General features: G+C 42.6%; 1 protein-coding gene across 2 annotated transcripts; it reads left to right on the top strand.

The window, feature by feature from the left end:
• Window positions 1-71: 71 nt before the first annotated feature.
• On the top strand, window positions 72-26,182 carry dnajc5ga (DnaJ (Hsp40) homolog, subfamily C, member 5 gamma a). 2 transcript variants are annotated; one of them, XM_080833208.1, is made up of 7 exons: window positions 72-227; window positions 7,977-8,098; window positions 8,236-8,449; window positions 17,278-17,437; window positions 20,825-20,910; window positions 22,884-22,926; window positions 23,512-26,182. In XM_080833208.1, the coding sequence occupies exons 2-5, from the start codon at window positions 7,986-7,988 to the stop codon at window positions 20,905-20,907; spliced, it is 570 nt and encodes a 189-aa protein (XP_080689334.1). In that variant the 5' UTR covers window positions 72-227; window positions 7,977-7,985; the 3' UTR covers window positions 20,908-20,910; window positions 22,884-22,926; window positions 23,512-26,182. The 2 variants fall into 2 exon arrangements, with proteins under 2 accessions (XP_080689334.1, XP_080689335.1); XM_080833209.1 differs by lacking the exon at window positions 22,884-22,926.
• The last annotated feature ends 1,710 nt before the right edge of the window (window positions 26,183-27,892 follow it).

Below are 27,892 nucleotides of genomic sequence, written 5' to 3'. Positions count from 1 at the left end.
TTTCACTTTACCCACAATGCATCGCTAGCGGGTGTGACAAGCAACCGCTTTTCGTGAGTAGCGGTCGATCGCATGGTACTACCAGAGTACCTGGTACTTCAGCAGTACTTCAGACGGGAGGGTGCTTCAGGCAAATAGCGGATACTTCTGAGGGGAATCTAAAAAACCATAGCGATTGTCTCTATGCCCCTGCTACAGTTTAAATCAGATAATTTAATTTGCACAAGGTAAGTGCCGTCACGAGTCGTGTCTGATCTTCAGATGGAGCGCGCTAGCTAGCTTAATTGCTGGAATCTTAGCGTTAGTCAACCGAGTAGCCCTTTCTGCAGCTGAACGCCAGCTAAAACTGCTCACCATTTTAGCCAACAGTGGCGGTGTCTTCATAATAACCACAGGCTTAACTAGCTAACTAGTTACCTAGCCACTTTGCTACGTTATTTATCTTATGGGCAGATACAAATGCAATATTGTTGTAGCCACCCATTATGTTAGACGGTTTTTGCTAATTAGCTAGCCCAATAACCAGTTGCCAATTGCTAACGTTAAACAAGGCGGTGTGAATTGCATGTGATTTACTAGCCAGTTCTCTGCCACATAACTAATGTAGCTATCTTGCTAGCTAGTCAGTTTAACTTCGCGGATTATGCTGTTATGTCACCACCTATGTGTAATACCTGGTTGCATTGTCTGTGCTTTGACTGTTTATGCAAAGCTATGACAAATTAATTAATAGGCGTCTTGGACCTCTATACAACGTTACATTTCGTTCTCCGATGCCTATAAATTCAAGTTGACTAACATTACCTAAAATACTAGCTTGCAAGCTAACCATCTTATGGTGGTCTAACATTACAGTTGAAATAAAAAAGCCCATCATTAAAGTACAAACATACAGATTCGGGCAAGAAGCAGGATGTTAAATAAAGCAATTCCCGATGCAAGGATTAGCAAAGGATTATTGTTCTGCAAAGGCCACCAGTGTTTACAAGAGCAAGGAGGCTAAATTGGGGAAATATTATTGTCATCCTCCACCAACCTAAAAAACCCGTGTAACGTATAGATAAGCATGCCTGACGTGTTCCCATGTATGAACCATATTTTTAAAACTTTAAATCTTTTTTTACAAACCTTGCAGCCGTTGAATCAGACAGATGAGAGGTCCAGACTAAGATTACCACTTTGTTTAAATTGTAATGGTTATTGAAAGTTGTTATGCTGATCTGAGCATCCAGGAATTAAGTTTTGTTGCACCATCAGATGGTCCCTGTCAAAAACTCCTTGGTCACTTGATGGGCTGTAGCAGAATATTTCTAGAATGAATTTTATACGTTATTACAGTTTGTTAACAATTTATTCAAAAGTCCAAAGAGCAGCCGCCAGACGAAAGTGTAGCCATGAAAAGCCAAATTACCATCTTACTCTTTGCCTCTGTGTTGACAAGTATGTGCCAGTCATGGTCTACATGCTGATGTTAGATGTTATAAAATGCCTTCATTTTTATTTGAACTATAATGGTATTTATTCAACAGAAGGATAGTAAAGTCACTCAGGATCATGTTTAGTATGGAGAACATCCACTACCCGAGTGCCTGGAGAGACCTAAGGGATTTTGACTCATTGAGTTGTGAGTCTCTGAACAAACAACATCATTGTTGAAGCATCCAATAGGCCCAAGGTTATTGTACAGGCTATGTATCACATAGAATCACATGGCAAAGAAACCCATACATGAAATGAGTTGAGCTCACTATCTTTTGATGGTCTCCCTATTACAATAATTCATTGCTTGGGAACTGGTGTGGTATGCAGGTTAATACACAGACCCAAGCTTTGCTCAGGGCGGTTTTCTTACTCTAACATGTGTGAAGTATCATCCTGATTATTATTCTGGCTGACATAAGCTGCTCAACCTGTCATCAGCGATTGACCAATGGGCTTGGAGGTAGTGGATGATATTCAGGCATGGCCGACTTTGAATTAAAAACACGTTGTCATTATTGAGGTGTAGTTGTGTAATTAAAAAGTCAGTAGGCCCCTTTGGTCCATAGTAGGGGTTGACTGATATGTTCTCAGCTCCGATATGATAATGATTAGCTGTGACCAAAAGAGAACGATAACCGATTTTCAGGCCAACATTTAAATGCTTTTAACACGTTTTCTATGGCTTTGGCGACATGAATTCTTTGAATGTACTGCACTTACCTGGGCCTTGGATCCATCTCTAAAGGTTTGAGAAAAAGGAAGGTGGATATGCGATGAGTGTTTGCATGGGCAAATTGCATTTAAAATTATAGGCCTACAATTCTTCCTACTATTAAAGTAAGGCTACATTTCTGACTGCATTTGATTTCACAGATTATCTGTGAAGGTCACATTTGAGCTGTGTTTAAGGACGTGCGTGTTGAAATGAGATAGTGTACAAGAGAAATACGGGGCCTACTAAAAGGGGTCTGATATTGACAGTGTGGGTACATTTCTCCAGGGTTGTCTCATTTTGGCTATGCAACAGATCCCTGTCGCTATTTCATGAAGCATTCAATTATCGGATGAACAATAGGAATCACTGATGAAGAAATAAAGAGTAGCTTATTTAATGGGATGAGATGGAGCTCAAACCTGAGCTTAAACAACTGCTGTAATTCAGAAGGACTGTACTTCAAGATGCATTTATATTTATTATTGTTTAAATATACATTAGAGTTCTCTTTCTTAAATGAGCATTGTCAAGTTGTTGCAACTTACAGCATAAGCAGTGTTGGGGAAGCTACTCTGAAAGCATAGCTTTACAAGCTACTAATTACCTCTCACTGGTAGAAGATGAACTGCAGCAAAGCTACCCTAGGGAGAAATCTAGTTTTGTTAACTAAAGCTAGTCAGGGAAAGTAGTTCAAACTATTTTATTAAAAAGAGATGCGTATGATGTGCATATGATACTAGCTTTGTTTGTTGTTTAAAAAACCTTGTTCATACATTAACCAGAAAAATAAAAATACCCGGCAAGGAATGTCAACTTTTTTCTGATTTTTTTTTTTTTACAATATCCATCAGTCATATGCCTTTCCGAACCTAGAGTCCAGGGGGGTATTGTACCAAGCGGGATTTCTCTGTGGTAAAACGGAGGTTTTGTCGGTAGAGGTTGTCAGTGTCATATATTTGCTTAAGTATGACCATGTTGATCGTTCTTAAAGTTGAGATTCGTGAGGTTTATCCATGGTGATTTTGTCGCCGTGTGAGCACTGAGCAACGCCTGCCCTTTTGAACATGTACTACACAAAGGTCAAGTGACGTGATGATGGCTGCCTGACTAATGCATTGCCTGGACATGCCTTCACAGCAATCAGGATGAAAAGATAAAGGGGGCTGGGATGGGCAAAGGGGCTACTATTATAGTACAGAACCAATGGTAAAAACCAAACAAAAAATGCTTTAGGGCCCATAATTTGTATTTTCGGTAGTTAACTACACAAAATTGGCAAAAGAGAAATTGAACTGCTTGAAGCGCGATGCAAATATGAACATAGTTGAACTGCCAGCAAGCTACTGCAAAATATAGTTTACTATAGTCTCCTAGTTTAGTTACATGTACTTCACTCCTCAACAACACTGAGCATAGGTGCACCAATTAGTCCTGATCATTGTTCCCACCAGCAGATCTGAGAAAACATTTGATATTCAAGGCTGATAATGTCTTGTCCCTGCCATTTTGAATACTTTTGTATTCATTTATTTTTTCTGTTTTCTTTTTTCGATTGCAATGTTGTATAGTACAGCCATCGAGGTCATCTTTGCCCAATAAATTTAATGAAATACTTACATTTTAAGCAAAAGTGCTATTCGATAATCGCTCTTTCTTTGTGTGTGTGTGTGTGTGTGTGTTTCATAGCTGTCAAGTTAACATGACTTAGGTCCTTGATAGAAATCCGAGACTCATCCCCAAAAAATCTCACATCTATCAGCCACATCTGAGCCTGAATGCAGGGTAATTAGCAGAGATGGACAATATAGGCCTAATGGACATTGCAGCCATGAAATCTTTGGAGCCAAAATCAAAATCTAATGTTGTGTAGAAAGGTTGGTTTATTAGTAAAGTGTCTTGTGTATCCATGGTTTGGAAGTACAAATAGAAAGAGATACATCTTAAGCCTGCTTGAAATCGTTAATTTTTGCCTTGACCATGTCCAGTCTGGGGCAAAGGTTTGTTGCAGATGGAATAACTGGGGAAAGAGTAAAAGACGAACACAGCTGACCCATACTGTCCCATTACCTGCTCTCAGGATTAAATGTATATGTGAAGCCTTTTAACATCATCCAAAAGTGGTTGTGATCACATTGAACCCTCTTGTCTTCAAACACGAGTTCATATTCACACATAGACATAAGTCCAGCTTATGAGCGGCTGCCAACTGTTAAAGGTTCTCTGAGCTAGATGGTTAAAAAGGATGGTAGGATGGTTAAAAAGCCTGTGCAGATAATTGTAGTCAGTATTTTAGTGCTGTGCAAAGCTCTCCTTTGATACCAACACATTGGTGCCCTCCATTCAGCCAAAAGTTTTGCTTTTAAGTGTGTAGAATTTAACAATAGATGTCTACATTTCCACCAAAACAGAATTTCTCATTAAGTGGCAGTTTCCTCACTCTGTATTTCTGACACTGCTATAGTATCAAATGTAGGTTTATTAGGAAGCAAACATGGTTTGATGACGGATCTAAATTACTCCTTTACTGCTGACATTCATGGTATGCTGAGGTTCATCTCTTACCTCCCGCCCCCCCCCCCCCCCCCCCCCCCCCAGTGTAAAGATTTGCATTCACTGATACATCTCTGAGCAGCTCAGCGTAAAGGTGTTGAGAGACGTGTCATGGAGGCTAGTGCGACTGTAACCCTGCGTTGACTCGGACAAGTAATCTGTGAGGTCAGCAAAACGTAATCGTCTTTACCTCAGGCTTTACAAGTGTTCCCTGGCCTTAGCCATGTGGCCACTCAACAGCATTTCCTGGTTTCTGTCCCACTGCCTGCTCTGACTATAAACAGGTTGAGCTTATTAGTGTAAATTTGTGTAGTGCCGTTTTTGATAGGTTTCCATAATCGCAGATAGAATACAAGATAGCATCCTCTGTTTATGTGCAACATATGGCCTTGCATTGGATAGTTTGAGACAGAATAATGAAATGTCTTATTCATGAATGTTGGGGAATAAATAAGTATTAGTGAAGCTTCTGAGTTCAGTCCAGACATTTTGCATTGCAGCTGAAAATGTACTGAAGTTTTTTAAGTAGTGGATGATGAGTGAGTTGGCCTGTTTCCACCCATTCCTGATTCTTGAAGTGATTTTATAGCAGACAGACAGACAGACAGACAGACAGACAGACAGACAGACAGACAGACAGACAGACAGACAGACAGACAGACAGACAGACAGACACAGAGAGAGAGAGAGAGAGAGAGACACACAGCCGTGTTTGCTTGATCTTACTATGAAAGTGCCACATGGCTCCCTGGACTGTGTCCATCCCTTGTCCTGCTGTAACACCTTCAGCACAGCTCAGTTTGATTAGAACCAGTATGGCCAGGTGTGACTGGCAATGAGGGTGTGGATGAGCTACAGCAAATAAGCGCACAAGACACCGGGTGAGGGGAAACCTTGGGGGAAACCTGTGTCACTTCATGTAGTGTGTTAACCACCCCGCCTTTAAGATTCCACATCACAAGACGGCAAGATGTGTAGTTTGAACTAGGGGTGGGAATCTCTTGGCACCTCACGATTCGATTCGAAATCGATTCAGAGGTCAACGATTCGATTTAAAATCGATTATCGATTATCGATTTAAAATCGATTTTGTAATTTAAAATTTTTTTTTTTTTTTTTTTTTTTTTTTTTTACACATCCATTTTATGTTGAAATGCAAGCTGCATCGACTATTGCATTGCTCATAGAAAGTCAAAATTGTGACCATTAAAAGCTTTTACTCTTATAAAGCAAATAGCGAAGGTAATTCATCTGTTGATTTTCTTCAATTTAGACTCTGAGTTGCAAACTCAAATGATTCAATAGTCAAAATGCATCGATAATCGTTTTATCGGTTTCTAATTGATATTCGATAATCAATCGATAATTGCATTTCAACATGAAATGGATGTGTAAAAAAAACGATTATCAATTTTAAACCGATAAAACGATTATCAATCCATTTCGACTTTTAAAACATTTGAGTTTGCTACTTAGAGTCTTTGCTACACTTCCTACTTTGTGTTTGATAATTAAAGAAAATCAACAGATGAATTACCTTCTCTATTTTTTATGAGAGAAAACGCTTTTCCTTGTCACAATTTTGACTTTCTATGAACAATCCAATAATCGATGCAGCTTGCATTTCAACATAAAATGGATGTGTAAAAAAAAAAAAAAAATTATTTTTTTTTTTTTTTTAAATTACAAAATCGATTATGAACTTTTCTGAATCGAGACAGAATCGTTTTAGAGAGAATCGATTAAAATCGAATAATCAATTTTTTCCCCCCACCCCTAGTTTGAACGGTACATCAATCTGACAACTTTCGAAAGGCGCGTAGTGTGTCCGTGGCATAACTCTCTCTCAGCATATCTCTTAACTTAGTCTTAAGCCCAATTTATACTTCGGTGGACGACACTTTTGAAAAGGTCGCCGACACAAATGATGTCATGTCAGACACTTTAACCGTCGTTTTTGAAGTGTCTGCTACATGGAGAAATTTCTACTGGCGCTCAAGTCGTCACAAAGTGTCGCGCAGGTGTGATTGGCTAGATACAACTGGCCCCGGTGCCTGCTATTATGACGAGCCCCTGTCAGTGGCATAAGGTAGATGGGCTCTATTATTCACCTCGAACCTAGTTTACAAGTCAGGCATGTGGCGCGAACACACAATATATATCAACAATATTTTGGATTTCACAAGCTAGTTACTTCGGTTATTGTATTGGGAAAGTAGACAGGTCAACGAGAAAGCGATCAGAAACATGGATAGTGCTTTGACTCGCGGTAACGTAAACAGACGGTCAAAGTGCTGATTAAAGGAATTATTTGGTGCAGCAGCACACACAGCAGCTTTACCCACATCTGAAAAACACATACACAATTAAACAGGTGCTCTGCGGCGACCTGCCTCAGAAAGTATAACAACCTGTTCAGTTAGAAGGATAGGAGTTGTGCATACAACGTTATTGCTAAGGCCCTGTAGTTGTAAATAGCTCGCAGGCAATGATGAGATATGACCAGGCAAAACTTCTGTCTGGCTGGGGGACTACCCAGTGTTCCAAAAGCTCAATATTTCGAAAAAATGTCCGAAATATCTTTACCAAATTAAACCCTCTGTTCCGAAATGCCTTTGTTCCAACCAGTGTTGCCGGATTAATGTTTGGGGTGGCAAAAGGTGCGTGTGCAAGGTGGACTTTACGCATATAACTTCAGGCAATATTTGTTAACTTAGCCTACTCTGGTTTTGAATATAGGGTAGGCTTCCACTCGTGAGAAGGAATCACTGGCAGATTGTCGCAGGACATTACGCAGATCTTGTTGAGCACTGACAAAGCATGCATGTGCAATGCACATCATAGGCTTGATTTATTAGCATATACGTTTATTATAGCTTGCTTCCTCCACAAATAATACCTTGCTGTTAAAACGGATATATATATCATTAAACACTCTTCATAATTATGTCAGTGTGATTAGCTATAGACGGCACGCGCCGTTGATTTTCAAAAAGTAGAATGTATTGGCAGAAAAATGTCGTTAGCGCCTCTTCCATTATGACGAACTCGGCGACGGTTCGCCTGAAGTATAAACGCACCTGGCCTGGAAGACACTTTTCAAAAGTGTCGGCGACCTTTTCAAACCGTCGTCTACCGAAGTATAAATTGGGCTTTAGTCGCTTTGTATGAAAGTGTCTGCTAAACGAATACATGTAAATGTGAATATAACACCCCTCTGGTTTTTCAGCAGTCAGTCATGGCAGAGCCCAACCGGCCCCAGCGAAAATTGTCCACCTCGGGGGACAGCTTATACAAGGTGCTAGGACTGGAGAAGGGAGCATCTGCTGATGACGTGAAACGAGCCTACAGGTAAGATTAGCCATGGCATCCTTACGACTTGCCTCTCTAGGAACAATTTTGTCTTCGGTGTTAGCTAAAGTCTGGGTCTGACACTTCTTCTCTTAACGTCAATGTTCCCCCCCCCCCCCCCCCCCCCGCGTGTAAAGGAAACTCGCTCTGAAGTACCATCCGGACAAGAACCCGGAAAATCCAGAAGCGTCGGAGAAGTTCAAGGAGATCAACAATGCCAACTCTATACTCAACGACGACACCAAGAGGAAGATCTACGACGAGTATGGCTCCATGGGCCTGTATGTGTCGGAGCAGTTTGGCGAAGAGAGCGTCAAGTACTACTTCCTCATGTCCAAGTGGTGGTTTAAGGTAGGAGGATTCCCTTGGGAATGCATGGTCTTTCTGTCATTTCCCTGTCACCATTTCAAACCGTATTCTGGACCAGTTATCACTAGCCCCTTATACATGCGTCAATGTAAAGCTGTTACATCGCTTCTACCACGATAGAAACTCGCGAACGTGTTACAATTGCCTCATGTATAAGGGGTCTAGATGTAAACCGTTAGTTTTTCCGCCGATCGTCTGAAGCTTTCGAGAGAGGTGGTTTACCACGTTCGTTCGGCTTAGAAAAGGGCGTGTCAAATCAGGCCGATGTGTCATGGGGGAGGCCGTGCGTGACTGGGGGGAGACGGTGACAGGAGGCTAGAAAGTTAGAGGCTAGAAAGTTCACTCCATCATCTCTTTGAAATTCCTTATTCCATGAGTGGTAGGCTACAATGTGACTGGCTGTTTTAAAATATAACTAATAGCCTAACGAAACAAAATAACCAAGGAAGTTTCATCTTCGAGATGTTAAGGCTTCTTCCAATACTGGCAGCTGACTCATAGCTTGCAGGTTTGCGGGAGACGCGACATTTGAGGGATGTCACTTAATTTAAACCTTTTTTGCTTCCGTTAGTGTGTGTGTGTGTGTGTGTGAGTGATAGAGACAGAGAGGACTCAGTAAAACATCGGAAAACACCGTGTCTCGTAAGCCTTAAGCTATCAATCACCCCCACAATGAAATATGCCATTACAGTCGCGACAAACTTCTTGGCATTGTGGTGCGCCCAAAACGCAAGCTATAAACGTAGCCATCCTAATGTAACCAAAATATACCTCTGCTGATATGCCTAACCTTCGTTCTATTTAGAATTTGTCTTAGCACTATGCAGGAATAAAATAGCATCTACAGTGTCAGGATTCAGGCGAGAGCGCCTGGCTTCTATAACGCGCCCTGCTGCACTGAAGGAGCGCTCACTCGCAGCACCTGTTGCTGGAACGCATATAATTCGTTTTGCAAGGTGCTGTAGTCGTGGGAACGACTGGCCTGGTTTCTCCCAAAAGGAAAGTAGATTTTCCTCTGCTGATCCCGCGTCTATATGGAAGTTTGTAGAGAGATTGCCGGGGAGTAAAATGCTCCCTTTCCTTTACGTCTGCTGCTGGCTAGTAATACAGACAGCCGGAAAGGTTAATAAACGGAATGAAATAGCTACACATTACACACGCTATGTTTTAATAAAAGCCACGTTCCTCACATACTGGTTAACACTGTTTGTTACAGCACATAAATGTTTGTCGCTACATCCAAACTGCGTCACCGTTGTCCCTCCCTGTGCTCCAGCCGCACCATTTTGCTTGCAATGTGAATCATTTAATTTAAATATGCTTATTGGCATTTGTTGCACCTTAATCATTTTCTACAAACATGATATGCTATGTATGGTGTAGTAGACTGAGACTCTATTCACTACTGCACAAAAACTAGACACGTTTGAAAAACTAGACGTTTGCAATGAAGTAGCCTAGGTTAAACAACTTTCGCCAATATCTCCGTAAGGGAGATGGGTTATGTGCTCAAATTTCCTGGGATCAAAGAAGACGTTAGTATTCATGTGCAAACTAAAAATCACGTCTCAGGATTGCTGCGCATGCAAGTTATTTCTATTTCGGGTGTCTCAACTGTAACTAATACCACTGTCATATAATTATGAGTCCAGTAAAAGACGGAGCAAACACAGTTTTCTACCGTTGTTGAAACACATCCACGCGTAGACTCGTTTTCTTTCCATCCGAGAGTGGTTATTCAAAGAAAATATTAAGAACTATATGCTGATAGAAAGAAGGGAACTTTAAGCCACTACACTGCCTGTGCCCGATGCGGATCCACGTTGATGTTGTTAGTAAACAAACCAGGTGGGAGCACATCTCCGGGGTCTTTGCGCATGCCCGAGGCAATGTAACAGCTTCACATTTTGCACATGTATACAGGTAACGACAAGATCCGTTTCCCTTGAAAATCTTCACACCTACACGCGAATACGATACGATAAACTGATCTGATCTCAGTGGCACATGTATAAGGCCCTACTGTTGTTTTGGACTGTCTGTTTGTGTGTGTTAAGGTGTTCCTAGGAATGCTGTCAACTTTTAAAGTTAAGTTTTACACAGCGTGTGTGTGTGTGTGCGTGCGTCCGTGCGTGCGTGCGTGCGTGCGTGTGTGTGTGCTCGCGCGCGTTTGTGTTATGAGAGGGTTCATTGGGGGGTCTCCCCTGATGCTTGGTTCTAGATTGGTAGAGCTCTGAATAAGGGTTGAACTGAGAGAGCTTCTTGTTTCTTCTATGAGCATAATTAATTTGACCTTAAAGATCTCCACTTTCTGTTCAGGATGCCTATGGCCTGTGTCACTGAAGTAGCTCAGGTTGTATAAAGAGGTGATCACATCACTAAACTGGGTTTGATTCTAGGCATCACACAAACTGATAAAAATGTGCACTAGGCTCGGACAGTATTTATTTTTTCATCCCGTCATGTCTGACACTTCACTGGTGTTTACGGTATATGACTGTAATGTAAAAGTGTAAAAAATGTAAAAACTGAGTTGCTGGTGATTTGAAGGTATTGTAGCATGCATGACATTTGTTGTCTAGCCTACAATGCCTTGTGTCTAAGATGCTGTTAGCCTACTTGGACAAGTCTTGGCGGATTGAAATGCTTATGTCCTATAGATTAATGAATAGATAGGAAATAAGCGCCCTTCTTCCATAGAATCAGCATACCTTGGTGGAGGACCTGATGACACTGCTGCGTCCAGTAAGGACACATCAGTGCTTTGAACAGAGATCATGTGCAGGGGTTGGTGGCATACTGGCAGTTGAACAAAATCATGCCCAATAAACTGCTTTTGTAGTTGAAAATCTCAAAATGAAGTTTGAACTCTGGAATCATCCAATGGGAAAACGGGGTGACCAGTGTGGGAGTGTAGCATTAGGGAAACTTCTTGTAATAATATCCCTTTGATTATTTCAACATCATATTACTTCATCGTTGTCACAGAACACACAACGTATTCCACTCCTAGGGTGTAAACACAAGAACCTTGCAGTGAGATTGCGGTGAAATGTATTAAATATTAGTCCTGCGTGTGAGTGGTGGTTTTTGTGACCCTTAGTGGTGTGTGCTGTGCACTATAAAACATCACTTCAACACAGCATCTCCCATCAGTTCAATAAAAAAGAAGAGGGTCTGTATTTTGACGGTATTTATAATCATACCTTTGATTGACAGATTGACTCAACTATCTAAGGTGCTCTATTTTCAATTGATTTCTATAGAGTTACTGTCCATGAATATTCTCTCAAGGCATGGGCGTCGCGACAATGTAATTGGGGGGGGACAAGACCCCCTCACTTTTAAAAACAAGTCGTTTCGACCCCCCCACTTTTCAGTCAAAATATCAGTGCGTGCGTGACTTCTGGTCTACTAGTCCAGCATTCTTTCCATTGCTTCACAATTAAATCCGTTCCACTTTATCAGTGGGGAATACCCACAACAATATAAATCCACTCCGCGTTTTCCTGGTGTTCTACACAGCCTCATCACGCACGCAGATTCAACTGTGATTAATTTTCATTCATTCTCTAGAAGCTAGCACTTGTCAGACCGCAGAAATGGACATAAGGAATTTTTTTCGAAGAAGAGGAAAGTAAGTCAGAGTTGCCCAAGTTTTACCTGTATGGTTTCATGTGTCGACTGGACAAGTCTGAGAACTGCATAGTAGAGGCTCTGGTCAACCCTCTAAAGAGCTGTTATCGCTTTACCTCAAACTTAAGACGACATTGGCACAAATGTCTTCATACTTTTTAATGCACTGTATTATGTGTGTTGTATCTTTTTCTCTATTTTTATTTTTATTTATTTACTATAATTGTATGTCTGTTACTTTATATGGAACTTGGTGTCTGAAATAAAGAATAATAATTAAGGACCACCCAATGGACATTATCTGGCTATAATCGTATTGTTATTACCATAACAACCGTGAGCTAATCTGGCGTTAACGTTAGCTAGCTAATGGCAGTTTTTCTAACGACAGCAGCGACTAAACATACACTCACTGTAACGGATCCCCGTATATGAAGTGGCATTAAACTTACTGCTGGTGAAATAGTTGTTTTATTTTCTCCTTTTCTCCATCAAACATTCAGTAAACTTTCACAACTGTCACCACCGTAAGAGCTTTAGCCTCATACGGGTCCATTAAATCATTAAACTTCTTACAATATCTGAATAGCATCCGTCCGTATCTAAATCTCCAGCCCACTGAGAAGTAAACATTCAACATATAAACAAATCTCCGATACCCTTTTGACCCTGTCACAACAAAAGTCCCAATTATCTACAAGAGAGAATGGCATAAAATATCGATACATTGTTCAAACACTACATTATCATTAAGGCACACATTAAAAATCAATAAGGCAAATCTAAAACAGGCAATCACCACAAAATAATAGTCCTTCTATGGGGCTATTTACACTCACCAAAGAAGATTTTTTTAAATGTGTCACTCACTTGTATACCTCTCAATGACTTTGCCATATATGAAAACTATTTCCCCTACGTTAACCGTTTACTTCTGGCAGCTTCCATCCTTAAAGACTATGGGTTTCAATACACATTTGGCCATTTCTGACCTGAACAGTCATACTTTAATTAGTTGGTCAGTTTGAATGTAGCCTACATAATTATCAGGCTACCAAACCTATATCAATTGTGAATTGATGATATGCTGATAACATGATTTACATCTCAGAGATCTTCATATGAACAACCAACATTTAGCTTATTTTGATTCGAGTATGAAATAATGCTCAAAGCATCTCCATGTCTCCTGATATAGGTGGATGAGATTGACAGTGAGTCAGAGACAGAGGCAGTACGCAGGGGCAGTGGAGACAGCTCTGTTGCTGAGGTGAGTTCTGAAAGGTGACAGGCAGTTAAGGAAAATGTCATGACAACTATTGCAAAGGCATAATCTAGCATGCCTTAAGTTTACTGTGAAATTATGAAAATGAACAATGAAATGGAATGAATCGGCAATTTAATTCATTCCATTTCATCCATTTTCATTTCTAGGAACAAGAGAAATTATATAGGGAAGAGGGAGAGGGAAATATTGAGAGCACAGGGAGAGTGACCCATTCTGTTGGAGATGCAAGAGAGAGGGGTGTTGAAAGAGCCAAGGGTGAGAGGAGCCGACCTGAGAGACAGGAGGGTGAGAGGAGCCAGTCCGAGAGACAGGAGGGTGAGAGGAGCCAGTCCGAGAGACAGGAGGGTGAGAGTAGCCAGTCCGAGAGACAGGAGGGTGAGAGGAGCCAGTCCGAGAGACAGGAGGGTGAGAGTAGCCAGTCCGAGAGACAGGAGGGTGAGAGGAGCCAGTCCGAGAGACAGGAGGGTGAGAGGAGCCAGTCCGAGAGACAGGAGGGTGAGAGGAGCCAGTCCGAGAGAGATGAGGGAGAGGATGTGTACCACAAACCAAATCAGCCTGACCCAAGAGTCATTCCCCCCCAGCATCTGCTGAACAAGACTCTTACCTTTCAGGAGAAATGGTTTAGGGACTTTCCTTGGCTTCATTATGTACCAAATGCAATGGGGGTGTTTTGTTTCTATTGTAAAGAGGCATTCAAAAGGCAGGTAAGCCCTCTTGCTAAATGCACGGATCTAGCCTTTGTGGAGAGTGGGTTTAAAAACTGGAAAAAAGCCATAGAAAAATTCCGAGCACATGAAAACAGTCACACACACAAAGTTGCTGTCACAACACACACACACCTTCACAGAAACATTGAAACCCAGCTTTCATCAGTTAAGATGCAGCAGCAAAGAGAGGGCAGATCATGCTTGCTGAAAATCATCCAATCAGTCCGTTTCCTTGCTCGTCAGGGTCTAGCATTACGTGGACATGACAGTGATGGGGGAAACTTTGTACAGCTTCTAAAGCTTAGGCAGAGGATGATGAGGTGCTGAAACATTGGCTCAGTAAGCCCTGCAACCACTACACAAGCCCAGAAGTCCAGAATGAAATTTTGAATATTATGGGCAACTCTGTTGTGCACAAAATATCAAATGAAGTGCAGAAGGTGTCCCCACTCATGTACTCCATCATAATTGATGGAGTACAAGATTTGTCTGGGAATGAACAGGAGGCCATATGCCTACGTTATGTGGATAGTGATTTGCTACCTCATGAAGACTTTGTAGGCCTTTATCAAGTCTCCTCAACTACAGGGAAAGAGTTGGCTCGCATGGCAACTGATGTCCTCCTTCGATTGAACCTGCCCGTATCGTGCCTTCGCGGGCAGAGCTATGATGGGGCAGCAAATATGGCAGGTGGAGCAAAAGGCGTTCAGGCAGTCATAAAGGAAACACAGCCTCTTGCGCTTTATGTACATTGTGGTCCACACTGCATTAATCTGGTGACTCAGACAGCCTGTAGCACAAGCACTATTGTGTCTGATGCGCTGGATTTAGTCCACAAACTTGGCACTCTGTACCATCTATCTGGTAAATATAAGACCATCTTTAAGGAGGTTGCCCAGTCGGATGCTGGAAGCTTCAGAACTCTGAGACCCCTCTGCCCCACACGATGGCTCGTGAGGGTAGTAGCCATCCAGGCAGTGGTTGATCAGTATGAACAGATTTTGGTCAGTCTTGAGGAAATGGCAACTGGAAGAGGGCTTCTGGAGAGGTTTAAGAAGGGGAAGATTTTGCTCAGCCTTGTTATGGCCCTTGAAGTTCTTAAAGAACTTGAATGTCTGAACCGCTCCCTTCAGAGCAAGACAGTAAGTGTCTCAGGGATGCTGGCTGCGGTTGATTGTGTGAAAAACACAATTAAAGCAAAGAGATCGGATGAAACATTTCATCATATCTATAACCGGGCATGTGATATGATCCAGGAGTTGGACATTGACGCTATCCAGACTCCTCACATCCGGAGACCCCCAAAGCGCTTCACAGGAAATGCACCTGCATTTAAACCTGCTTCCCCTGAGGAGTTCTACAGAGTAGGATTTTTCAAAATGTTGGATACGGTTGAGTTCCAGATGACAAAGCGCTTTGACCAGAGCAGCTTCCAGACACTTAACGAACTGGAAAGGTTGTTAATTACAGGAAAGGTGGAGGATGTGGTCCGTTCTTATCCAGAACTGGACTGGCATTCCTTAGAGGTACAGCTGGCAATGTTTAGGTTACAGTATCCCTGCACCACAGTCGGCGAGGTAGTGGATACCCTGAGAGCTATGGTCCCAGAGGTCCGTGGTCTATTTGAACAAGTAGAACGGTTGGTTAGGTTGCTTCTTGTTGTACCATGCTCCTCAGTTGAAGCAGAGAGGAGCTTTAGTGCCTTGAGAAGGCTTAAGACGTGGCTTCGGACCTCAATGACTCAACAGCGCTTAAATAATGTGGCTGTTTGCCACATCCATCAAGACAAACTTGATGAAGTCGATATACGGGATATTTGCCAGTCTTTTGTGTCTGGAAATGACACAAGAGGTGCCACTTTCGGAGCCTTTGTGTAATATTTATCTCTCTCTCTAACACACACACACTCTGCTCTCTCTATTTCACTCTCCAACACAAACACACAATGCTCTCCCTACCTCTCTCTGACACACACAGACATACACACACACCATCCTCCCACTATTTCTCTCAAAACATACCCCATCCTTCCATTCTCACACACACACACTCAGGCACAACTTCCTTTCTATTGTTGTTGAAAATGTGTCAACAGAAAACTAATTAATAATAATATGTATGTGTAGCCCATGTAGCAACCAATATAAGAACACTTCATCAATCAATGTATGATATGTGTGATTTTGTAAATCCTCCTTTTAAACCCTTTGGTCTCATTAAATAGACTATAAAGTGTCAAAAAAGTTGTCAGTGTCAGTCCTCTGTGTATTACACCATAGAATATTCTATATCTATGATACGAACCCTCTTATCCATTTTAAGGGAGGACCCCTGCGAGCTCCGTCTCTGGCACGGAAGTTAATAATTCTTCAGTCTATCTCAACTGCATGACTAGTTTAACTCCCTTTTTCTATCTAAAAACATGGTAAAATGCACCAGAATGCGGGAAATTGCATCTACGTTTTTCCAAATTTTCTGGGGGAGAACGCCCAGACCCCCCGCTGAAACATGTCCCCCCCACTTTCAAATTGGTGCTGACGCCCATGTCTCAAGGCAAGGTGTACAGAGCCCAAGGCTCTTTATTGTGGTCGATTCCAAGGCTTTTTAAATATGGAACTTTGGTTGCAGCGAGGACAGCAGGGTTATTGTTCCCATGCTTGTCCATTCATGCCAGAGAACTGAGCCATGTCTCAACAGGGCTCTATTTATAATCTGCTTTGTTCCTGTCAAAATGGAAGTCATTGAGGGACCGGCGTATCATTTCGGCCCTGGTCGTGATGAGCTGAAATAGCAGCTAGTCTTTGATTTCGGAGTAAAAAGGGCGAGACAGACGCACAAGAGGAGGGAGAGCTTATGAAGGATGATGGGAATGATTCTACTGAGCTTTGATGTATAAAATCACGACTTAATAGCGCCTGAAAGGAAGAGGAAGAGCCTCACTTAGGCGTAGAACATCACCAAGATGCTCTGCGTCTCTGTTGCGCTTCACCTGAGATCCCGTCAAAAGACCCTGACAGTTTGGCTGAGTAACTTCAGCTGCTCAGGGGAAGGTCTTGACAGAAGGTCTCCTCCAGCTCGTCACCCTTACTCCAAAGAGGGTTGTTGTTGTTGTTGTTGTCGTCATGGAGCTGCAAGAGTTGACGTGTCATGACGACCGGTGCGCTGTGTTTCTCCCTCAGGCACTCTTCTTGTGCTGCACACTCTCGTCCTGCTGCTGCTGCTGCTGCTGTTGCTGCTTCTGCTGTGGCAAGTGCAAGCCACCGGAGGATGACGAGAACTACCAGTACGTGAACCCAGAGGACCTGGAGGCCCAGATCAAGGCTGAGGAGCAGGGTGGAGGTGAGTGGATGAGAGAGAGAGAGAGAGAGAAAGAGAAAGAGAGAGAAGAGGGTTGGGAGGGGGAATATCAATTTGGTACAATGATATTTTATGTGCCAAATCCCATTACACACTAGAATTGATCTTTTAAGGTCTGTAATTGGTAGTATTTTAGATGGGACTTGAACAAAATGACATGATGGTGATTTTATACAAATGTTTTTTGGGGAAAAAAAGATGTTTGTTTCCCTTTTAAACCTCATTTAAACTCTACATATACTAGCTATCAAATTAATATTGTATAGTATTTTAATATTTTTAAACAAATGAATATTGTATAGTATTTTAATAGTTTTGGGTTTGTGTGTTCTTTTGTCTTCTTTTCATGCAATGGAGACATACGGACACTCAGTTTAGATGCGTCATCTGATTCCTATCACAACTATACTTACATGCCTTCTTTTGAAAATGTGAACTCTTTCAAAGCCAAACGTTCTTGTTAATATTTAGAACAGCAAGCAATCATGGGTAATCCTGTGCTATTGTTTTAAGAAAACTAAACAGACAAAATGCTTATTCAAAATGTGTTAAACATTCTTGACCTTACTCTACTAATATTCTACTCATTTAAATTACTCTCTGCAAGTTAAGAACGGGTTTTTATTTTGAAATGCCAATCTTAAGTCTGAATAAACAGCAGGACAGAACAATGTGCTGAAGTTCAATATCACGTTTAATCGCTGTTCACAATTTCATAACTGAATGAAACCCAGAGTAGCATGTCTAAGTTGTTCATTTAATGAATAGTTAATGAGAAGTGTTATATCCAGCAATGTCCTGAATATAAAGAGAATGAGTGAGTAAAACCAAGTTAACTTGACTGCGGTCGTCAAACACCTGACACCAAACGAGCGGGACATGTGACAGTGGTTAAGACAGACTGCATAACTTTATACCCTCATCAGGAAGCCAGAAGAAGCAGAAATGAGTTGCAGTTTAACACCAAGGCGTTTTTACTTGAATTCTGTGCTTAATAAGAAAATATGCAGAGTGGTGAAAAAGGTGAAGTGAATGATTCTGATTTCGGATCACGGAATCACAACAAATTGGAGGGATTGTAGTATGTAGTGGATTGACTCTATTGAGTCATTACTCAAGGATGCCTTTGTCCGTGGGGTCAGTCCAACACTTGATGACGAAGCAGCTGTAAGTACCTGTGTGTACTCAGAACAGGAAAGTCCAATGGTGAATCATAGTCAGGTTGGGTTGTAGGCAGGTGGGTTGGTCGTCCTAAGTCCTCTTATCTGAAAGTGACAGAGCCACGCCAGATCCTGGCAGACTTGTGCGGGTTTGACGACACTACCGTAGGCTAGTAGTGGGCCTGGAATATAAAGGACTAGATGCTCTGTGGTGTGTTCTAGTGTTTGGACCTCACAGAGTGCACCTTTGGCAGGCGTCCCATAGTCACGACCTTTTTCGGGGCTGATGTCGTTTTTTTACGCTTCACTTGTCGTCACTGTCACTTCGACTCAGAGAGGACGAGCCACAGAAGAGTGGTCCAGAGGGGGGATGCAGATGGCCACTGAAAGGAGTGTGGGGGGAAAAGCACAGAAACACTGGTTTGTCATTTTGCTTTGCTGTCAGATCCGTTTGCAGGGGTGCATGAAACGGTACACCTGATATCTCCCGAGTGGAAGAAATACTAGGCCATCTTACAAATGACCCTTGCCTGAGTGATCTAGAAGCTAGAATTATGGGTATTTATGTAGCCTGGATGTCTCTCCGAGATAATGGTGTTTTGTGTCCTCCTATTTAAACCCGGTGCCAAACTCACTGATTCAAAACTACATTTGTGTTTTACCTCATGAATTCTGTTAGCCTTTTGCGTGCGCAAATATGTGTTTGTGGAATCAGTGCATAAGGATTTTATCATCTGAAGTGTAAACTTAGGGACAGGAGTTTGGACTGTCTTTGCACACATACACCAACCAAAATGTGTCCTGTTAACCAGTGTCATCATTACAACTGCCATAATATTTATAACGAGAATGGTACAGTGTTGGACATGGGAGGGCCAGTAAAAACTTCAGGACTGCTTTGACTTAGTGGACTGCTGCCATTTTAGAGGCCCATCAATGCTTTCAATAGCCCAGGTGTCTGACCAAAGCCCTCATAGTCCTCACCAGGGTGTACAGCTGTGCTGTGGAGCCCATACTCACAGGGTGGGCTACAAACTGGTGTTTCCAGATGCAAAGCACAGAACAAGAGAGCCCTATTAATTAAGCAATAAGGTTCGAGAGGCAGTACTGTATCGTCAATAATGTACTTGTTTCGAGGGTGTTGTTAGGCCCGACGCGCGAATATACTTTTTTTTTGAGTGCGCACTGATATGGAACGCTCAGGTAAATGTAAACAGGTCGTACAGTACCTTTATCGCTGATGAAAGGGCACCCCGGAACTCACTCTCAGAATGCTTGATTTCATCTACCCATAAGGGTTCTTAAAACATCTCAACAGGATCATCGGCACGCGGCTCACTGCAACCTCGGGACATTAACTCCACGCAGTGCCTCAGAAAGACAAAGCGCATCGTTGTACATACGGCAATTAACTAAATGATTCTCTAAACAACACTGCTGGAAACTCTGCTTAGCTTGAAATAACAATAGGAAATTAAAGTAGCTTGGTTTTTGTGGTAATTTACTGCATCATGACCCATGCTGTGTGGGTAAAACTAGCTCTGCACACAAACATTCAGAGTTCATTTAGAGCCTTAAGCTAAAGTTGAAGAGCTGAAGTTTGTTGTGTTTTCAAATGCTACGAGACATCGTGATGGCTCATCCTAAACTCGTAATCGCTGACCCCCCCCCCCGTTCACTGAACTAACTCCCGGGGTTTAAAGATCGATGAAGGACCCTGTCATCTGTGAGACTGCCCTTACACCACACAGCAGAGGGGGCCCTCACTTACAATGACCCACTGGCTTATGAGGCACACTCCAAGGCCCGATTGATGGTGAACTCTGTCCTGAGCCTTTGGTGACCGTACACTTTCATCATTAGAGCTGTTCTGACACAGACACCGAGCGCACACAGAATGTCCTTGTAATGGTATTTTATAAGTCTCAGAGAGTAACATGGTTGTCTCGAAAGAAATAGGCCCTCACACATCTCTTGTTTCGTTCAGTGCACCGCTTAAATCTGTTCTATGATGTGAAAAAAGTAACCCCATCCACATACTAGTTCTAAACAAGCCACAAATATAACTTAGAATGTCAGTTTCGAATGAGATCGTAAGATCTCAAACGAGGCAATTGTATTTCTACAGTTGATGGCTACAGTTTGAAGACAGTTGTTATTTATTCATTATACATAAATGTTGATGTATTTATTTTTGTCTCTTGCTCAGGCGGTGAAACAGTTATCATTGTGCAGCCAATTCCCAGTCCAGGCCCAGAGAACCCCAGTGAGACTCTACCGGAGTCAAAATGACTCGTAAGGCACCCCGCCTCGTTCACGCGCCATCTGTTTTTCCTGGATGGCGATTTTGTCTGCACGCTCTTCCGCTTATTAATACCCGCCGTCTGTTTTAAAACGAACCATTCCATCTCTCTAAACCACTTCATTGTCTGCTCATGTTCTTGCTGCTCACTAATCATTCCCCCCTCATCACCTCTAGATGTCCTCCATTGCATGGCATTTCATATTATTATTATTATTATTATTATTATTATTGTTGTTGTTGTTATTATTATAGTGACCCAGTGACCTGGCTTTCAACGCTCTAAATTCAATATGACCTGTGCTAATCAAAATTGTGTGAATGCATTCATAATTCAAAATGGTGTGAATGCCTTGAATTCTGTGCTAAATAAGAGTGGTGAAAAAGGTGAAGTAAATTTCTGATTTCGGATCACAGAATCACAAAAAATTGGAGGGATTGTAGTATGCAGTGGATTGACTCTAAAAGATATGGTGGGCATGTTTCTGGTGTCACGTACTTGCAGTGACTTCATACGTTAAGACTATGCTAAGAATTGGAGACTAGTGCCAGGTTGCTTGAAAACATGCCGTTTCCTCGTTTGCAGGCAAAGCAGAAGCCTTAGCTCACAATTCAACATGGGGTATGTTGGAGAGTGCTGACACCTCTGTGTGTGTGTGTGTGTGTGTGTGTGTGTGTGTGTGTGTGTGTGTGTGTGTGTGTGTGTGTGTGTGTGCACAAATAGATGGCCCTTTTGAACTCAGAGGTGAATGCCCGGTCGTGCTCTTCGCCTGCCAGGACCCCAAGTGTGTGTTGTTTGGTATTGTGAGTAGGTGTGCCAGTGTTCCCAAAAGGTTTAAAGCTGGCCCTTTAAGCATACCAACCATAGTTTCCTCTTTATTAAAAAAAAATTGATAAAAAGCTGTTTTTGCTTTCCTATTTATCATTGTGGACGTAGTCCTGGATGGACCGTTTTGTGAGTAGGGTTGGGTATGGTTAAAACAGTACAATACTTAAAACCATACTGGTGCCTGAACGGTACCTGCCGCTGGTCGGCAACATTTAAGACATTTTCTCTCTTTTATTGTGAGTAATGGTTACTTGATATATATGTAACATCGAATTGACTAGATTTTAACCAGCCACGACCGCACCACTGCTTGAAATTTGCATAAAATCCTCTCAATCGACTAGATTCACTAGAGGGGGGCGGATAATCTCTCGATTCACAGAGGGTATAACAAAACTACGGTTAATGGAAACAGGTTTGCATGCATCAAATTGCATTTGTTGAGTTCTTTACATGTTTCTGTTATTGTTGCCCTGTCAACCTACTTTTTTGAATCCACTGCTGTGTACAACTCCTCCCTTCTTTAAGAGAGTCCATTTCTAATTTGCTTAACCCGGCGGTTCAAAATGTGCATAGACTCGCATTTCTTTTAGCTAAAATTTTCATAAATGCTTTTAAAATATGCAAATAACTTGGAAACCCAGCTATAGATTTCCCACCAGTCCCTGTGTGCATCTGTTTGCGTTGCGTCTTCATCTGAACTCCGCTTGAACTTGAGTGTTCTGGAATGTCGCGATGTGAAGAGAAGCTTGCGTCAGTGTCCCTGTCACTATAGCTTCACCTGAGTTCAAGAACAGCATAGCTGTGTGAGGGTCAGGGTCCCTGTCACTATAGCTTCACCTGAGTTCAAGAACAGCATAGCTGTGTGAGGGTCTCCCTTCACAGAACAAGCCCCTTGCTGTTCGCTCTCTCGCATGCAGTCAAACCATGTGTTGATGTCATCTTCATCTCACAGCTTGTGTCATGACTCTTCATTACCTGCTGTTTTCACAAGCGGCCACCATCTCTACCCCCCACCCCCACCCCACCCCACCCCACCTCTTGCTCCACTGTTGGTTCATTCCAAAATGAAGGCACTAAGTTTTGATCTCTCTTTGGTTTCTGTCCCTTCTGCTGTGCCCGGATGTCCGTTAACAGGACACAAGTGACTGTGAGGATGACCTGCATCAGGGAAGGGGAGGTAGGTTTCTCTCAAAAACCAAGAAGATTAACCCTCAGAGCATGAGGGGGATTCTCTTCAGTTCATTCTCCTAGTGTCAAAGCAACATATAGGAGGGGTTGAGGGTAGTGCTTGAATCATCATGCATGCATCCCCTTGGCACGGACCTCTGTCAATCCATTGGCCTTGGATGTATGCTCCCCTTTGAACCTTGCTTGCTTGGATGTAGTGTAGTCGTGTAGTCTTGCCACAGGCACAAGCAGAAATGCAAAAAGTCTTGTTTGCATGGCAAATAATAGGAAGCTTGGCTATGCAGAACCTGAAAACATGATCTACACCTTTCTAAAGTCCCAAAGGACAGCTCCCTTGTCCTTGCTTGTTTCTGGTAAACACCTTTCACCACCTAAAGAGCAGTGTTGTTGTTTTTGTCTTTACTCGACATCAGACAGATGTTGAGCATTTTCACACCCTAACACCTGTCTCTCTCTCTCTCTCTCTCTCTCTCTGTCCCTCTCTCTCTCTCTCTCTCTCTGTCCCTCCCTCTCTGTCTCTCTCTCTATGTCCCTCTCTCTCTCTCTTTCTTTCGCTCTCTCTCTCTGTACTCAGTAGGCCGTGGCGCCCCTATTGTGATCCAGCCGCATTCCACTGTCAACACCTCGGAGACCACCCACCTTGCAGCGAGGCAGCCCAACGATGCCAACCAGCAGTGAGACACACCCGACCCCCACCCCATCTGTGACCTGGAACCAGTTCCTCCAACTCGGCCACAGCCCCACGCCAACCTACCCCACCTCACCAATGGGCATGTGTGGCCCCTCTACGAGTCTTATGGTGTGGGGTGCCCCGTTGTCCATGCCAGTGTGGGCACCAGTGCCATCTTCCTCACACTAAGGCACTGGATACTGAGTTTGCAGTGTGCCACAAGAGACAGGGACTCTTAATACTGCTGTGCTCACTTCCTCTCACCCACATGCATGGACATACGAACGAACACACACACACACACACACACACACACACACACACACACACACACACACAGGCTCACACACACACTTGCGTACACACACTGACATGGAACATACACATAGTGTATGCAAACATGCAAAATAACCTCTCCCTGGTCTGACTCTTCTTAAATGTTTTATTTTTCTTCCACCGTACCCCACTAAGTATAGCTGCTGTAGGAGGCTATGCTTGATGGGAGATGCTCCCTTTTTGCATTGTTCTCTTCCTCCCCTCTGTTCTTCTCTTGCTGTCCACTGTGGCTCTGACTCTGACAGGTGGGGCCAAACTGATTAACTAGCATGGATGTGGCAAGGAAAAATGAGGGCTCGCCAAAAGTGCATGCATTACATATAGTGCATGCTTTTAACTGTACAGCTCTGGTACATGCTCAAGCCCACATACAAACAAACACACACACACAAACACACACACACAAACACACACACACACACACACACACACACACACACACACACACACACACACACAAACTATCATGTCACCCATCTATCGCCCTGTGCAAAAGTGGGGGTACCAGCAAATTGAGCGCTCTCCCCAACAGAGAGAAATAGAGTGATGAGAGAGTAGTGAGAGTGACTGGTCATTATTTCAGAACGACACCCTTGTAGTGAACCAGTGTTCCCTGTGTCGTCTTCAGAAGGTGTTTGGTTTTACCAACCATTCAGGAGCCATGGCCAAAGCCTCCCTATGTCTCGGACAAAGCTTTGATTACCAACGCATTTCAACGGAAGTCTCCTTTTTAACACTACACATTCATTTTTTTTGTTTGTTTTTTTTTTTTTTTTTTACGACATTGCACAGATTTTATTTGGTTCTATGTGGTTTTGGAATTTAAATCTTTTATTGATTAGATTGCAAACTGACAACTTTTAGCCGTGTAGCAACTGTAGCCATTGGCATTTCAGATTAGTCTGTACTTTTTCACAGGTGTAGTTGGCGACTGAACAGGTCAGAGGTCAAACCCCTAGAGATACCATGCCAAACGGCCCCTACTGAGTTGCTTTTCTTGGTACATTTTTAAGACAAACCCTATTTATTATGCAAGGACTTACTTGGTTTCTCTTGAACAAAATGCAGTTGTTTTGGTGATCTTAATGTGTCTGTGTTCACGCTTCCCTCTTTGTTTTTGGTTGAGGTCCTCTGTTGTGTCTGTAACCTTGAATTGGCTGTTAATTGTTCAACTGGTCTCTTTGTCCATGGCGGTGTTGTAGAAAAAAACATTATTTACCCCTACTAATTGACTGTTGAGGTATATATTGATATCACGTCAAGCCAAAAAATATCATTATACTCAATTGCAATGTATCTGAATAAACAAGAGACAGACCTACTAACCCTACGTTACATCGGTACTATACACATGTATGCTAATATTGTTGTGCTAATCATCTAGAAGCCGTTCCGATGAGGGGCTCGATGTATCGCCATGTCTTACTGTGCAATGCGAGAGACGCAGTGCATCAGAAGGGATTGCATTTGCTCCCAGCTTCCCAGGGGCCATTTGTTTGATTGGTTTTTCTCCGACCAAAAGGTAACTTCTTTTTTTTTTTTCCTTATCTTTATTTACCTCGTTGCCACTTGATTTGTGAGCGTCTTTTCAGCGGGGGCTCGCTCATAAGCTCTCTTGTCATCAATCACCATCCTTGTCTCCCCGCTGTCATTCTCCCAATCTGATCCATTTGCTATTTGGCTCGTGGGATGTAAATCTCATCTTTTACACAAACAGGCCAATATCTTATCCCTGCCAATCTTCAGCCACTGTAAACGATCCCTTCTGTGCGTAGATCCACTAAGCCACTGGCAATGCCATTTCAACCCCTGTGGAAAACAATATATTTTTTAAAGAATCGTGCTCATATTTTAAATACATGTTGATTTCTTAAACATCGGAAATGAATCTGTTGTTTAGTTTTTTGTTCGTTATTTTTCTTATTTTCCCTCAAATGCAATGCACCCATACTAACTGCGTATGTGTATATGGGGGTAGTGCAGACATGACCCCAGCCAAATCCAGGCATGAGACCAGACGGCCCTGCTTAAACGCCCCAATGGAGGCCCGTCTCCAGTCATGAGGACTGAGGCCTCCTATAGGCTTCAACGCCAGGAAGAAAGAGTGCAAGTACTCACTGTAGGGCCCCTCGCCCACTAAAATCTTAGTTTTATCTGTCATCGCTTTCTTTGTGTTACTGTTCATAACATTACAAGTCCTGAGTGGACAGAAGACCTGTACATGTGTATTTATAAAATTGAAAAATCTAAATGAATAAAAATGTGGGGGGATTTGTAAATGTTGCCTTTGTTTGTGTGCTCATTTGAAGTGTGGTGTGGGAACAGCCGCCACGTCTGAGACGGTGTCAGTTACAACAGTAGAAATGGTCCCCCCCCCCCCTCCTTTACAACAGTAGAAATGGTCCCCCCCCCTCCATTACAACAGTAGAAATGGTCCCCCCCCCCCTCCTTTACAACAGTAGAAATGGTCCCCCCCCCTCCATTACAACAGTAGAAATGGTCCCCCCCCCCCTCCTTTACAACAGTAGAAATGGTCCCCCCCCCCTCCATTACAACAGTAGAAATGGTCCCCCCCCCCCTCCTTTACAACAGTAGAAATGGTCCCCCCCCCTCCATTACAACAGTAGAAATGGTCCCCCCCCCCCCTCCTTTACAACAGTAGAAATGGTCCCCCCCCCCCCCCTCCATTACAACAGTAGAAATGGTCCCCCCCCCCCCCCCCCCCCGGGAGAAGACTGCCTATTTATAACCAGGCCCCTGCAGGCCAGAGGCTGCTTTGGTTGGCTGTCATTGCTTATCACTGCTGTGTGAAGTTGAGCCCAGAGAAGCCCTGTGAATCTAGCAGAGAAACACCCTCATTAGCTCCTTGTTACCAAAGGACAGGCGTGAGAGCGGGACAGAGGACAGTGGCAGAGGACTGTCCGTCTTTGTTTCGCCTGCCTGCTGCAACGCAGTATATTAAGAAAACATCAATTTGACAACACATGCGCAGCATTAAGAAAACACACTGAAAATTCAGACAACACATTACAGAAACAAGCTGCAATTACACCAAATGACGACAAACAATTTACATCATAGCCCAATAACAGCGTGATTTACAATTAGGATGTGTTCATCACACTCTTAACTGTGTGTTTCTGTAATGTGTTTTGATGTCTGAATTCGCAGCCTGTTTTCAGCATGTTTGATTGCACAAATTGATGTTTTCTGAATTTGCTTGTGTTTTGTCTATTTTCAAAATTTTACAAATTGATGTTTTCTTAAGTTGCTACATTTTGAGATGTCAGGGCCACTGTAATGTATTCAATATGTATTTAAAGAAAGCGTCGAGATAGTCATTAAATGGATATTGTAAACATAAGCTACGTGATATACTTAAATCTTTTCAAGCGTGTGCTAGCAGTGAACTCAGACAGGTTAACAGCTGCAAGCAAGAGATAATCAGTATAGGTAAAGCATCAATGAACGCTTTCTCAGAACCTCTTCTGGTCTACAATACTGGCCCAGTGTGCTATACTTAGAACAGCTAAGCTCATTAAGTTCTTAGGCTCAGCTCCCTCTAGATATCCATTATAGTCACCTTGCCACGGAGCGTCTCCGAGAAAGTGTTACTACAAAGAACTGATCATTAATCCTTACGTCTAAAACAGCCGAATGTAATTGCTGGTCAAGTCTCCGGAGGCTTTATAATCTGGCACAAAGAGGGTCTAGTCGTCACAGTTTACTCTGTCAAAAAGGGGAAATCTCTGATCAGGCTTTATATTTATGTGCCATATACATGCCACCCCTACATTCTCCTTTTTATAATGAAGTGGCATTTGATTATTATTATTATTATATATTTCACTTCCAAGCACAAGGATCAGTCAGATCTCCAGAACTGAGAGAGAACCTGATTGCATGTGTTCAGTAGGAGACAATCATATTTTTGTTAAAAGTGAGTTGA

Source organism: Sprattus sprattus (genome assembly GCF_963457725.1).
Source record: "Sprattus sprattus genome assembly, chromosome: 2".
Classification (NCBI taxonomy): Eukaryota; Metazoa; Chordata; class Actinopteri; order Clupeiformes; family Clupeidae; genus Sprattus; species Sprattus sprattus.
The sequence above is the reverse complement of the archived record's forward strand: the minus strand, read 5'-3'. Positions and strand labels throughout refer to the sequence as shown.

Coding starts and splice junctions, on each gene's coding strand:
- dnajc5ga (XM_080833209.1), top strand. CDS start 7,986: ATGGCAGAGCCCAACCGGCCCCAGCGAAAATTGTCCACCTCGGGGGAC. Junction 8,099..8,235: donor GACGTGAAACGAGCCTACAG/GTAAGATTAGCC, acceptor CCGCGTGTAAAG/GAAACTCGCTCTGAAGTACC. Junction 17,438..20,824: donor GGCTGAGGAGCAGGGTGGAG/GTGAGTGGATGA, acceptor TCTCTTGCTCAG/GCGGTGAAACAGTTATCATT.